This window comes from Salvelinus alpinus, chromosome 3 (genome assembly GCF_045679555.1).
Source record: "Salvelinus alpinus chromosome 3, SLU_Salpinus.1, whole genome shotgun sequence".
Lineage (NCBI taxonomy): Eukaryota > Metazoa > Chordata > Actinopteri > Salmoniformes > Salmonidae > Salvelinus > Salvelinus alpinus.
Window position 1 is genome coordinate 60,015,114 of NC_092088.1, and position 15,911 is coordinate 60,031,024.

Sequence of the window (15,911 nt, forward strand, 5' to 3'; positions counted from 1 at the left end):
AACACCAAGGTAACCTGCCTAAATGACTACCGACCCGTAGCACTCACGTCTTTAGCCATGAAGTGCTTTGAAAGGCTGGTCATGGCTCACAACACCATTATTCCAGAAACCCTAGACCCACTCCAATTTGCATACCGCCCAACAGATCCACAGATGATCTCTACTGCACTCAATAATCCGCCGCCATTGTTGCAACCCCTATTACGAGTCTGTTCAACCTCTCTTTCGTATTGTCTGAGATTCCTAAAGATTGGAAAGCGGCCGCGGTCATCCCCCTCTTCAAAGGGAGAGACACTCTAGACCCAAACTGTTACAGACCTATATCCATCCTGCCCTGCCTTTCTAAAGTCTTCGAAAGCCAAGTGAACAAATGGATCACACACCATTTCGAATCCCACCGTACCTTCTCCACTATGTAATCTGGTTTCCGAGCTGGTCACGGGTGCACCTCAGCCACACTCAAGGTCCTAAACGTTATCAGAACCGCCACCAATAAAAGACAGTACTGTGCAGCCGTTTTCATCGACCTGGCCAAGGCTTTCGACTCTGTCATTCACCGTATTCTTAAATCGTCAGACTCAACAGCCTTGGTTTCTCTAATGACTGCCTCGCCTGGTTCACTAACTACTTCTCAGATAAAGTTCAGTGTGTCAAATCGGAGGGCCTGTTGTCTGGACCTCTGGCAGTCTATGTGGGTGCCACAGGGTTCAATTCTTGGGCCGACTCTCTTCTCTGTATATACAGTGGGGAGAACAAGTATTTGATACACTGCCGATTTTGCAGGTTTTTCTACTTACAAAGCATGTAGAGGTCTGTAATTTTTATCATAGGTACACTTCAACTGTGAGAGACGGAATCTAAAACAAAAATCCAGAAAATCACATTGTATGATTTTTAAGTAATTAATTTGCATTTTATTGCATGACATAAGTATTTGATAACCTACCAACCAGTAAGAATTCCGGCTCTCACAGACCTGTTCGTTTTTCTTTAAGAAGCCCTCCTGTTCTCCACTCATTACCTGTATTAACTGCACCTGTTTGAACTCGTTACCTGTATAAAAGACACCTGTCCACACACTCAATCAAACAGACTCCAACCTCTCCACAATGGCCAAGACCAGAGAGCTGTGTAAGGACATCAGGGATCAAATTGTAGACCTGCACAAGGCTGGGATGGGCTACAGGACAATAGGCAAGCAGCTTGGTGAGAAGGCAACAACTGTTGGCGCAATTATTAGAAAATGGAAGAAGTTCAAGATGACGGTCAATCACCCTCGGTCTGGGGCTCCATGCAAGATCTCACCTCGTGGGGCATCAATGATCATGAGGAAGGTGAGGGATCAGCCCAGAACTACACGGCAGGACCTGGTCAATGACCTGAAGAGAGCTGGGACCACAGTCTCAAAGAAAACCAATAGTAACACACTACGCCGTCATGGATTAAAATCCTGCAGTGCACGCAAGGTCCCTCTGCTCAAGCCAGCGCATGTCCAGGACCTGTCTGAAGTTTGCCAATGACCATCTGGATTATCCAGAGGAGGAATGGGAGAAGGTCATGTGGTCTGATGAGACAAAAATTGAGTTTTTTGGTCTAAACTCCACTCGCCGTGTTTGGAGGAAGAAGAAGGATGAGTACAACCCCAAGAACACCATCCCAACCGTGAAGCATGGAGGTGGAAACATCATTCTTTGGGGATGCTTTTCTGCAAAGGGGACAGGACGACTGCACCGTATTGAGGGGAGGATGGATGGGGCCATGTATCGCGAGATCTTGGCCAACAACCTCCTTCCCTAAGTAAGAGCATTGAAGATGGGTCATGGCTGGGTCTTCCAGCATGACAACGACCCGAAACACACAGCCAGGGCAACTAAGGAGTGGCTCCGTAAGAAGCATCTCAAGGTCCCGGAGTGGCCTAGCCAGTCTCCAGACCTGAACCCAATAGAAAATCTTTGGAGGGAGCTGAAAGTCCGTATTGCCCAGCGACAGCCCCGAAACCTGAAGGATCTGGAGAAGGTCTGTATGGAGGAGTGGGCCAAAATCCCTGCTGCAGTGTGTACAAACCTGGTCAAGAACTACAGGAAACGTATGATCTCTGTAATTGCAAACAAAGGTTTCTGTACCAAATATTAAGTTCTGCTTTTCTGATGTATCAAATACTTATGTCATGCAATAAAATGCTAATTAATTACTTAACAATCATACAATGTGATTTTCTGGATTTTTGTTTTAGATTCCGTCTCTCACAGTTGAAGTGTACCTATGATAAAAATTACAGACCTCTATATGCTTTGTAAGTAGGAAAACCTGCAAAATCGGCAGTGTATCAAATACTTGTTCTCCCCACTGTATCAATGATGTCGCTCTTCCTGCGGGTGATTCTTTGATCCACCTCTACGCAGACGACACCATTGTGTATACATCTGGCCCTTCTTTGGCCATGGAAGGAGTGTTGCCTCCAACTGCTCTTGAATGCTAGTAAAACTAAATGCTCTTCAACCGATCGCTGCCCACACCTGCCCGCCCGACTAGCATCACTATTCTGGACGGTTCTGACTTAGAATATGTGTACAACTATAAATACCTAGGTGTCTGGCTAGACTGTAAACTCTCCTTCCAGACTCATATTAAACATCTCCAATCCAAAATTAAATCTAGAATCGGCTTCCTATTTCGCAACAAAGCCTCCTTCACTCATGCTGCCAAACATACCCTCGTAAAACTGACTATCCTACCGATCCTTGACTTCGGCGATGTAATTTACAAAATAGCCTTCAACACTCTACTCAGTAAACTGGATGCAGTCTATCACAGTGCCATCCGTTTTGTCACCAAAGCCCCATATACTACCCACCACTGCTACCTGTATGATCTAGTTGGCTGGTCTTCGCTACATATTCGTACATATTCGTCGCTCCAGGTCATCTATAAGTCTTCGCTAGGTAAAGCTCCCCCTTATCTCAGCTCACTGGTCACCAAAGCAACACCCACCCGTAGCACACGCTCCAGCAGGTATATTTCACTGGTCATCCCCAAAGCCAACACCTACTTTGGCCGCCTTTCCTTACAGTTCTCTGCTGCCTATGACTGGAACGAATTGCAAAAATCGCTGAAGTTGGAGACTTATATCTCCCTAACTAACTTTAAGCATCAGCTGTCAGACCAGCTTACCGATCGCTGCAGCTGTACACAGCCCATCTGTAAATATCCCATCCAACCAACTACCTACCTCATCTCCATATTTGTTTTTGTTTTTCTGCACACCGGTATTTCTACTTGCACATCCTCTTCTGCACATATATTACTCCAGTGTAAAATTGCTAAATTGTAATTACTTCGCCACTATTGGCCTATTTATTGCCTTACCTCCTTACTTCATTTGCACACACTGTATACAGGTTTTTCTATTGTGTTATTGACTGTACGTTTGTTTATCCCATGTGCTGTTGTTTTTGTCAGACTGCTTTGCTTTATCATGACCAGGTCACAGTTGTAAATGAGAATTTGTTCTCAACTGGCCTACCTGGTTAAATAAAGGTGACAAAAGGAACACCTATGTGAGAATGCTATTCATTGACTACAGCTCAGCGTTCAACACCATAGTGCCCTCAAAGCTCATCACTAAGTTAAAGACGCTGGGACTAAACACCTCAGGTTGAGAGCTTCAAGTTCCTTAGTGTCAACATCACCAACAAACTAACATGGTCCAAACACACCAAGACAGTCGTGAAGAGAGCACGACAAAATCTATTCCCCCTCAGGAGACTGAAAAGATTTGGCATTAGTCCTCAGATCCTCAAAAGGTTCCACAGCTGCACCATCGAGAGCACCCTGACTTGTTGCATCACTGCCTGGTATGGCAACTGCTCTGCCTCCGACCGCAAGATACTACAGAGGGTAGTGCGTACGGCCCAGTACATCACTGGGGCCAAGCTTCCTGCCACCCAGGACCTATATACTAGGCGGTGTCAGAGGAAGGCCCTAGAAATTGTCACAGACTCCAGCCACCCTAGTCATAGACTGTTCTCTCCGCTACCACATGGCAAGCGGTACCAAATGCAGAGGTCCAAAAGGCTTCTTAACAACTTCTACCCCAAAGCCATAAGACTCCTGAATAGCTAATCCAAGGGCTACCTTAGTGTTCAATAGTTTACTAGCAGATAGACTGCATAGAGAGAAACCCTGAATCAAAACAATAAAGCCCTCAGCCTCTACCACTTGGTACTTGTGTATATTTGAGAGGATTGGATCCGTGTTCGTAATATGGTGGTAGCTCCATCTTGCCCTCTGATGGGCCAGGTGGAGAATGGCTGCCATATTGCTTACTGCAGACAGGTTGGTTTGTCACCAAACAATTTCATTACCTCCATGATTAAGAATTCAGAGAATTTAAAAGCATCTGTCAATTTGTGTCCTACTTCAGAACTAACTACTACTACCCTTAGTAGCCTTCTCTCCAGTATGCTTTAATATAACTGTTGGGTAAAGGCAGGCTGTGCAGCCCAGGCAGCCCTTGTTCCTCTCAATTTGTGTTCTACTTCATAACTACTACTACACTTAGCTTTCCATCTCAAAAACCATTAGGCTGACTGAGAACTTGTATTGGGTCGATTCCACGCCAGCATGGCCCAAAAAAATGTGGCATCTCCGATTGTTCTGTTTATTCTCACGTAGAAACTTTATTGGGAGGAATGATGTTTATCATGGTTTTTACATTAGTATCACCCCAAATTTTGGGGGGGAAAATCATGTTGAAAGTGGCCATTTTAGGCCCTTTTTAGACCTATAAAATGGCTCCTGTAAGACCTTATGATCCATGAACCGTACATGGTTTCAAAAGTACCCCTTTTGATTTACTTATTTTTAGACATATTGTTTTGAACAATATACTCTTCAAACACATTACATTTCCAGAGTGCTCTCTGCTACTTTTGAAGAAATGATCAATTTAAGGCAGTGCCTTAGACCGCTGCACCACTCGGGAGGCCTAAAATATTATATTGATAGTTTAATGTTCAATAAATTAATGTGTAAAATTGTATTCCAGAATGTAGCGATAGTCCTTTAGAGTACAGTATTTGGAGTACACTGACATGAAGGTGTTGTCTGTATCATGTACAGTTCACAAATCATAAATGCATAATAATTGTTACAAATGTACTGTAAATAGCATATCAAACACTCTTCCTCCCAAGTAAGTTTCTATGTGAGGATTGTCAGTACAATCTGAGACACCAAAAATATTTTTGTGCTATGCTGGCATGAAATCGCCCAATTTCCCTGCTGACAAAACAAAAGGTTCAGTCATAACTTCACTGCTGTACTTTCCAAGCTTGCTGTTACCGACAGAGTGTCGCTCTCTCTCAGGCAAATGCTTACTGTGTGAAATACAGTGGTGGGTCCCAAATGTTTTGCTTTCAGGCAACTGAACAGATGGCTTTATCATCGAACTCAAGTTTGAGGCGGTTTCCTTAGCTAAATAAAGAGTATGGCAGTTTTGAACTATACAAAAACACACATACATGTACATACTGCCCGCACGCACACATAAACACATGCAAGCACACACACAGAAAAACTTACCCAAAGCCCAAGGTGGCAGGATCTCCAGATATGTTTCGTTGGCCTGTATAGTGTGCATGTACATCAGGTGTATCATGTACTCCGCTATAAACCACCACACACAGATCCTGCCAGCGTTGGCCAGCAGCGAGAGGAACGTAATCCTAGCACCATGATCCTTCACAGGTACCTGCATCTACAATAATCACAGAAAGGTAATACTTTATTGGCTACATGGACTTCAATACAAAACCTAGGAGGCTCGTGGCTCCACACCCCCTTCCTGGCGCATTGAATGTTCCCTCTCTAAGTCCTGTCAATTTTCTCTCATTACTGTATGTAGTCAATCACATATACAAACACAATCACATTATTACACATCAATGTGATTTTAATCCTTGCTTGGACTAACACATTCTTAGCTCTTTTGTCTAACTGTGTTATTGTTTTTCGTCTTCCCAGTCAAATCTTGTCCTGCCCTCAGTGGAAGAGTTGAGCTATTCAACACCATCCATCCATGATGAGCCTGTCCTGCACTGAATCCTCTGAACACCACAACCCCTGTCCTGCTCTGAAGTCAAGCCTCTGAACATCTCAACTCATGCCTCATACCCTCATTCAATCACTGCTGTGATCCCTTCCCAACACTTTGTAAGTAAGCTTCCCATTCCCCATAATATTTTAAAATAAAATGTCTATATTACATGTTTTAAGTTAAAATAATGTCGTTCACGATTTTTTTAACATGATTTGTCGTCCCCGTGCCTATACCATGTGTTTCCCATCCTCCTCAATATTTCAAGTCACCAGCCTCCACTGCTCCTCTGATAGTCTGTATGGAGATGGGACCGGTGAGGACATGATGATAAATAATGGAAGGGACTCTTTCCATACAAGCACTCCCCACATTTCCTAATAACCTTAACCCAATTAGCTTCTCCTGTTTCTGGGCTTTACCTATTCAATATGACATCTCTCTCAGACCTGGATTCAAATACTATTTGAAATCTTTCAAATTACTTTGTGTGGTTGCTTTAGCCTCCCTGAAGTAACAGAAGGGCGGGGGTTTTCATTGTGTGCGACTATTCTATTGGTTGCATCGTGCCAGATAAACTCAATCAAGCCCTGATTGGGTATATGCAATTATTTAAAATAGTATTTGAACCAAGGTCTGATCTCTCTCCTCCCTATCGAACTAGCAGCATCTTTTTTCTTGCCATTCACCACCCACTACTTTCTCATCTCTAGCAGCATCACCTACTGCACAGTTTTTGAGGGAATGGGTTTTTCCTGCAGTAAAAAAACAGAAAACACATGGAGTGCATTGTGATAGCACAACAGGAGCTGCTCATCTGTGCTTTGCAGACCTGGATTCAAATAGTATTTTAAATGCTTGCAAGTACATTAGCTGTGCCTCATTGAGCTTGCCTGTTGAGATGGAACCAATAGAAAAGTCCCAAAAGTGCAACCCCCCTCCTACCTGCCCTCAGTAAACCTACAGCAACGGATCATTGCAGCACTTTGTCCACCAGAGTTTCATTTAGCTCTTATAAAACTTGCTCAGTCAGAACCTCACCCCAAGGCGCTGAGAAATCCCTGAGCCTTCACACTCAGAGTCTAAAACTACACCAGAGAGAGAGGAATCACAGATAAATCTTGCAACACTGACTTGTCTTTTTCAATCTGTGATGAGAAATTGGAGAGTGATGTTTCATTTTGGGAAGCAAGAGTTTGGAACCATGGGGATACCTCTTGATTTTGCTATGTTACCCATTTGCTATCAGAAAAACTTTTACATCAATTGCTCGCAAATTAAAATTTAATGTTCCCAGCAAGGACAATTGCTTGAAAATTTGCACCTTTCATGTCAGATCAGTGGCTGATTCCTCCCTGGCAGCTGATTGACTGATATTTCACCTGTTGGAGGTAGTGCTTGAAGGTGACAGCTCATTGCCTGATATCTCACCTGACTTCCTCCTGACCCGTCAGCTCATTTGCTGACTTCGCCTGAGTTCCTCCTGCCCTAAAAGCTCATTGGTTGATATCTCACCTGTTGGAGGAAGTCCTTGAAGGTGAGGATGGGTCCGTTGAAGAACAAAGGATGGTAGAAGGAGTAAGCGGTCAGCCAGTAGACCTGCTGCTGCAGTCCTCCAGCCTCCAGGGGGCGCCAGCAGTGCTCCAGGCTGAAGCTGATGAAGCGCAGGCCACACACTGCCACACTGAAGAGTAAGAGGTAGTACTCCTCTTCTGTCTGGTACCAGCTTCTCTGTGGGTGAAGAACAACACGCCTGGTGAGGAGGCGGCAGCAGGCCGAATATACCACACTGAAGAGTAAACGGTAGCATCCTGACTGGTTGCATCACTGCCTGGTATGGCAATTGCTCGGCCTCCGACCGCAAGACACTACAGAGGGTAGTGCGAATGGCCCAGTACATCACTGGGGCCAAGCTTCCTGCCATCCAGGACCTCTATACCAGGCGGTGTCACAGGAAGGCCCTAAAAATTGTCAAAGACTCCAGCTACCCTAGTCATGGACTGTTCTCTCTGCTACCAGACTGCAAGCAGTACCGGAGCGCCAAGTCTAGTTCTAAGAGGCTTCTAAACAGCTTCTACCCCCAAGCCATAAGACTCCTGAACATCTAGTCAAATGGCTACTCAGACTATTTGCAGTGCCCCCCACCCGCTCTTTACACTGCTACTCTCTGTTGGCATCTCTGCATAGTCACTTTAATAACTCTACCTACATGTACATTTAAGTCATTTAGCAGACGCTCTTATCCAGAGCGACTTACAAATTGGAAAGTTCATACATATTCATCCTGGTCCCCCCGTGGGGAATGAACCCACAACCCTGGCGTTGCAAGCGCCATGCTCTACCAACTGAGCCACACGGGACCATGTACATACTACCTCAAATAACCGGTGCTCTCGCACATTGACTCTGCATCGGTACCCCCCTGTATATAGTCACTGCTGCTCTTTAATTACTTGTATCTCTTATTCTTATCTGTATTTTTTTAAACTGCATTGTTGGTTAGGGGCTCGTAAGCATTTCACTGTAAGGTCTACACTTGTTGTATTTGGCGCATGTGACTAATACAATTTGATTAGTACTCCTCCTCTGCCTGGTGCCAGCTTCTCTGTGGGAGACAACATACCAGAAACCACAAAAATGGTCAAAAACAGAGAGTACCTTTTTGTTTCTATCTGAACTTGTTCAATAAGAAAGACATTTTTGTTTTCCGAAGGTGCCGCCTAATGAACATGACCCAGGGCTGTGTTCAGCAGAGCACAACATCGTAAACTATTCAAATAGTGTATGACTGACATGTAGAATAAGGAATCATGTCAACTCTATTCATGACATTCTATCTACAATGTTCAGTAGCAGAATGTTGCACCCTGCTGAATGTGACCCAAGTTCTCTAGTGCATTTTGCCTAAGTCTACGGTATGAGAGTTCACATGTTTTGAGCAAGAGCGAGACATAGCAATAGCTGTTCCTCTAGGAATCTGTGACAACACTCATCCTCATGGATTTGCTTGGTTTCCATTTGAAGAGGCAGAAACAACTAAAGTCTCATCACCCTTACTGTACCAACATCACTACCAGATCTGGTCCTTTGTGGGTGATGAAGGCAGGAGGCTAAATATACGTGTATTACAAAACAAACAATGAATCAACAATGCCAGTTCAATAATGAAACACATCATGCAATAAACCATGTGCAGGCTTCTTTTATCTGCAGAGCAAAATATATAACCATACAATGCCTTCAGAAAGTATCCACACCCCTTGACTTATTCCACATTTTGTTGTGTTACAGCCTGAATTCAAAATTGATTCAATAGATTTTTCCTCACCCATAAACACACTATACCCCATAATGACAAAGTGAAATCATTGTTTTTAGACATTTGAAAATGAAAAAGACAGAAATCTCTCATTAACATTAGTATTCACACCTGACTCAATACTTTGTAGAAGCACCTTCGGCGGCGATTAAAGCTTTGAGTCGTCTTGGGAATGTCTGTATCAGCTTTGCATATCTGGATTTGGGGATTTTCTCCCATTCTTCCTTACAGATTTTCTCAAGCTCTGTTAAGTTAGATGGAGAGTGGTAGTGAATCTTCAAGTCTTTCCACAGATTTTAAATGAGATTCAAGTCTGGGCCACTCAAGGACTTTCAAATTCTTGTTCTGAAGCCATTCCAGTGTTGCTTTGGCTGTATGCTTGGGGTTATTGTCCTGTTAGAATGTAAATCCTCGCCCCAGTCTAAGGTTGTTTGCACTCCGAAGCAGGTTCTAATCAAGGATTTGCCTGTATTTGGCTCCCTTCATTGTTCCCTCTTTCCTTACCAGTCTCCCAGTCCCTGCCGCTGAAAAGCATCCCGATAGCATGCTACTGCCACCACGCTTCATGGTAGAGATGGTGTTAGACAGGTGATGAGCTCTGCCTGTTTTTTTCCAGACAGCACTTTGGAGCCAGGCCAAATAGTTCAATTTTTGTCTCATCAGACCACAGAATGCAAACTCCAGGCGTGCTGTCATTTGCCTTTTTCTTAGGAGTAGCTTGCGTCTGGTCATTCTCCTGTAAAGCCCAGATTGGTGAAGTGCTGTAGAGAGTTCTCCTTCTGGCAGTTTCTTCCATCTCAGCCAGGACACTCTGTAGTTCTGTCAGAGTGGTCATTGGATTCTTGGTCACCTCCCTGACCAAGGTCCTTCTTGCCCGGTTGCTCAGTTTGGTCGGACAACCAGCTCTAGGCAGAGACTGGGTAGTTGCAGGTTTTTCCATTTCCCAATGATGGAGACCCCCGTGTTCTTGGAAACTTTCAACACTCTAGAAATGGTTTTATACTCTTCCCCAGATACAGTATATGCCTCATCACAATTCTATCTCAGAGATCTACGGACAGTTCCTTGGACTTCGTGGTATAGTTTCTGCTCTGACATGAACTGTCAACAGTGCGACCTTATATAGACACGTGTGTTTCTTTCCAGATTATCTCCAAACAATTGAATGGGCCACAGGTGGACTCCAATCAAGTTGTAGTGACATCTCAAGGACAATCAAAGGAAATTGGATGCACCTGAGCTCAATTTGGAGTGTTATAGCAAAGGGGTGTGAATACTTACGTAAATTGATATCTGTATTTAATTTGGAATACATTTGCATACATTTCTAAAAACATGTTTTCGCTGTCATTATGGGGTATTGTCTGTAGATGGCTGAAGAAAAGAAAAAATTTAACAACAAAATGTGAAATAAGTCAAGGGGTATGAATACTTTCTGACCTTCTGAAGGAACTGTACATATGTTTCCCCCAGGATTCATACGGGGGGGGGGGGGCAGAGAGAGAAATAAAGGGATGGAGTGCATGATGATCATCAGGATATTAGAATAGCAGTGAGAGCCACTGTTGATATCTATTGCATATTAAGCTCATCATAAGGTAATTAAGGGGAGGGAGAGCGATAGTGCAATCACTGTGTAACATGGTTAACTGCGTTAGGAGAAAGGAGAGCAAGTTTCCTTCTCTCCATGTGAAGAAACGACAGATAAATCAACACATACTCTAAAGAAACAAAGAGAAAAACAATGTAACATAGTAATCATCTAATCATCCACTGTATAATGATGTCTTTCTTAAGGCCAGGCTGAAATGACCATTTTGCATCTACTTAGCAATTTTGAGATTTCTTGGTCCTTCAATGGGAGTACTATCAAAAAGTAAACATAAAAATGTCAAAAATGTAATGTAAATGTATATTTTCTTAAGTTGATCAATTTACATTTCATGAATTTTAACCACATTTAAAATGGACATACACTGAGTATACCAAACATCAGAAACACATGTCTGAGTTAGTCCGGTCCTGGCTGTCATAACAAAATGAAACCAAAATATTTGTCTCACTTCATCCAGTGTGCAAATATGCAATTATTTGTATTTCATATGGATCCCCATTAGCTGATAGCAGTAGCTACTCTTCCTGGGGTCCACACAGAACATGAAACATTACATAATAGAGAAGATTAATAGACAAGAACAGAACTACATACATTTAAAAAAATGGCACACAGCCTACATATCAATACATACACAAAATATATCTAGATCAAATAGGGGAGAGGCGTTGTGCCGTGAGGTGTTGCTTCATCTGTTTATGAAACCCGGTTTGCTGTTCATTTGAGCAACATGAGATGGGAGTTCCATGCAATAATTACTCTATATAATACTGTACGCTCTCTTGAATTTGTTCTGGATTTGGGGACTATGAAAAGACCCCTGGTGGCATGTCTGGTGGGGTAAGTGTGTGTGTCAGAGCTGTGCATAAGTTGACTATGCAAACAATTTGTATTTTTCAACACACTGTTCCTTATAAACAGCAGAAGTGATGCAGTCAGTCTCTAATCAGAGACTGGAATGCAAAGTATTTATATTAGCCCTCTGATTACAATTAAGAGTAAGATGTGCCGCTCTGTTCTGGGTCAGCTGCAGCTTAACTAGGTTGTGGTAGCAGCACTTGACCACATGGCAGGACAATGATCAAGATAAGCCAAAACTAGAGCCTGCAGGACTTGCTTTGTGGAGTGTGGTGTCAAAAAAGCAGAACATCTCTTTATTACAGAAGGACCTCTCACCATCTTTACAGCCATTGAATATACGTTTTGCCAATAACAGTTTACAATCTAAGGTAACACCAAGTCATTCAGTCCTCCTTGTTCAACAGCCACACCATTCATCACCAAATTCCGCTGAGGTCTAGAGCTTAGTGAATGATTTGTACCAAATAAAATGCTCTTAGTTTTAGAGAAGTTCAGGACCAGTTTATTACTGGCCACCCATTCAAAAACTGACTGCAACTCCTTGTTAATGGTTTCAGTGACTTCATTAAATGTGATTGAATCCTCAGCATACATGGACACACAGGCTTTGTTCAATGCCAGTGGCATGTCAAATTGGAGGGTCTGTTGTCCGGGCCTCTGGCAGTCTCTATGGGGGTGCCACAAGGTTCAATTCTTGGACCGACTCTCTTCTCTGTATACATCAATGATGTCGCTCTTGCTGCTGGTGAGTCTCTGATCCACCTCTACGCAGACGACACCATTCTGTATACTTCTGGCCCTTCTTTGGACACTGTGTTAACTACCCTCCAGACGAGATTCAATGCCATACAACTCTCCTTCCGTGGCCTCCAATTGCTCTTAAATACAAGTAAAACTAAATGCATGCTCTTCAACCGATCGCTGCCTGCACCTGCCCGCCTGTCCAACATCACTACTCTGGACGGCTCTGACTTAGAATATGTGGACAACTACAAATACCTAGGTGTCTGGTTAGACTAAACTCTCCTTCCAGACTCACATCAAACATCTCCAACCCAAAGTTAAATCTAGAATTGGCTTCCTATTCCGCAACAAAGCATCCTTCACTCATGCTGCCAAACATACCCTTGTAAAACTGACCATCCTACCAATCCTCGACTTCGGTGATGTCATTTACAAAATAGCCTCCAATACCCTACTCAATAAATTGGATGCAGTCTATCACAGTGCCATCCGTTTTGTCACCAAAGCCCCATATACTACCCACCATTGTGACCTGTATGCTCTCGTTGGTTGGCCCTCGCTTCATACTCGTCGCCAAACCCACTGGCTCCAGGTCATCTACAAGACCCTGCTAGGTAAAGTCCCCCCTTATCTCAGCTCGCTGGTCACCATAGCAGCACCCACCTGTAGCACACGCTCCAGCAGGTATATCTCTCTGGTCACCCCCAAAACCAATTCTTCCTTTGGCCGCCTCTCCTTCCAGTTCTCTGCTGCCAATGACTGGAACGAACGACAAAAATCTCTGAAACTGGAAACACTTCAACTGTCAGAGCAGCTCATAGATTACTGCACCTGTACATAGCCCATCTATAATTTAGCCCAAACAACAACTACCTCTTTCCCTACTGTATTTATTTATTTTCCTCCTTTGCACCCCATTATTTCTCTCTACTTTGCACATTCTTCCACTGCAAATCAACCATTCCAGTGTTTTACTTGCTATTTTGTATTTATTACGCCACCATGGCCTTTTTTTGCCTTTACCTCCCTTATCTCACCTCACTTGCTCACATTGTATATAGACTTATTCTTCTACTGTATTATTGACTATGTTTGTTTTACCCCATGTGTAACTCTGTGTTGTTGTATGTGTCGAACTGCTTTCCTTTATCTTGGCCAGGTCGCAATTGTAAATGAGAACGTGTTCTCAACTTGCCTACCTGGTTAAATAAAGGTGAAATAAAATAAAATAAAAAATGTCATTGGTCAAAATAGAAAAAAAGAGGGCCTAGAGAACTGCCCTGCGGTACACTACACCCTACGTTTGACATTGGAGAAGCTTTCATTAAAGAAAACCCTGAGTTATATTAGATAGATAGCACTGAATCCACGATATGGCAGAGGTTGAAAAGCCATAAAACATAAGTTCTCAAAAACAGATTATGGTCAATAATAGCAAAGGCTGCATTAAAATCTAACAGTACAGTTCCCACAATCTTCTTATTATAAATGTATTTCAACCAATCATCAGTTGTTTGTGTCAGTGCATGTTGAGTGCCCTTCTCTATAAGCATGCTGAACGTATGTTATTAATTTGTTTACAGAGAAGTAGCATTGTACTTGGTCAAACCATTTTTTCCAACAGTTTGCTAAGAGCTGGCAGCAAGCTGATAGGTCTGCTGTTAGAACCAGTAAAAGCCTCTTTACCACTCTTGGGTAGTGGAATGACTTTGGCTTTCCTCCAGGCCTGAGGGGACACCTTCCTCTAGACTCAGATTAAAGATATGACAGAGCGAGTCAGCTACCATCATCAGTAGCCTTCCATTTAAGTTGTCAATGCCAGGTTTATTATTGTTATCGATCATTAAATAGTACCCGCAAAACACCAGTCTCAACGTCAACAGTGAAGAGCCGACTCCGGGATGCATGCCTTCTAGGCAGAATTCCTCTGTCCAGTGTGTTATTTTGCCCATCTTAATCTTTTATTTTTATTGACCAGTCTGAGATATGGCTTTTTCTTTGCAACTCTGCCTAGAAGACCAGTATCGCGGGGTCGCCTCTTCACTGTTGACGTTGAGACTGGTGTTTTGCGGGTAATTTCTCACATGTAATAGCCTTAATTTCTCAGAACAAGAATAGACTGACGAGTTTCAGAAGAAAGTCTTTGTTTCTGGCCATTTTGAACCTGTAATCGAACCCACAAATACTGATGCTCCAGATACTCAACTAGTCTGAAGGCCAGTTTTATTGCTTCTTTAAAATCAGCACAACAGTTTTCAACTGTGCTAACATAATTTCAAAAGGGTTTTCTAATGATCAGCCAGCCTTTTAAAATGATAAACTCGGATTAGCTAACACAACGTGCCATTGGAACACAAGAGTGATGGTTGCTAATAATGGGCCTCTGCACGCCTATGTAGATATTCCATAAAAAAAAGAAAAAAGAAATCAGCCGTTTCCAGCTACAGTAGTCATTTACAATATTAACAATGTCTACACTGTATTTCTGATCAATTTGATGTTATTTTAAAAAGAGGGACATTTCTAAGTGACCCGAAACTTTTGAATGGTAGAGAGTGTGTGTGTGTGTGTATTTAGCAACACCTCCCCCATAAGCATTACTGTCTCTTCTATAGATGTTATATCTGTGCTTCTACATCAGCATTGCATGCTATTTGGGGTTTAAGGCTGGGTTTCTGTATAGCACTTTGTGACCTCTGCTGACGTTAAAAGGGCTTCATAAATACATGTAATTGATTATTGCTACTGCAGTATGAAAGGAATTATCTAAGTCTCAGAAAGGGCTAATATATTCATGTGATATGATGTTAGCAAGTTATTGATTACATGAACCTTATTTTGGATGTTACATATATTAATATGGGCTTTTTTCAGCCCTTTCCTGGGTAGCTTCTCAAAGACATACATAATATAGAAAAGAACTAACAAAGCAAGAAAAAGAAAGAAAACATACATTTAGCAGTCCATTAATCAGTTGATGTGTGTGTGCGCGCTGCAGGGTTAAAGCTACAAACCCATAGGCTTGGCTCTCATCTCTTCCAGGCACATATTTAACGAGATAATATGCCAATTAGGTTTTATACAATTGAGAAAAAAATATTTTAAATTATATTGCGTCTACATTCAACTGGTAAAAGTTGATTGTGATATGATTAAGCGAAAAAATTATGGTGTGATGCCTGGTCTTACAGCATATACAGTACCAGTCAAAAGTTTGGACACACCTACACATTCAAGGGTTTTTATTTATTTTTACTATTTTGTAGAATAATAGT

General features: G+C 42.6%; 1 protein-coding gene across 3 annotated transcripts in view; it reads right to left on the minus strand.

Moving 5' to 3' along the window:
- hhat (hedgehog acyltransferase) overlaps positions 1–15,911 on the minus strand; it is a 125,966-nt gene that overhangs the window by 100,573 nt on the left and 9,482 nt on the right. For all 3 annotated transcript variants that reach the window (XM_071393520.1, XM_071393519.1, XM_071393518.1), the window contains 2 exons: positions 7,613–7,828; positions 5,584–5,758 (listed from right to left, as the gene is read on the minus strand). In XM_071393520.1, coding sequence (XP_071249621.1) covers positions 5,584–5,758; positions 7,613–7,828 — 391 coding nt within the window. The remainder of the gene's footprint in view (positions 1–5,583; positions 5,759–7,612; positions 7,829–15,911) is intronic.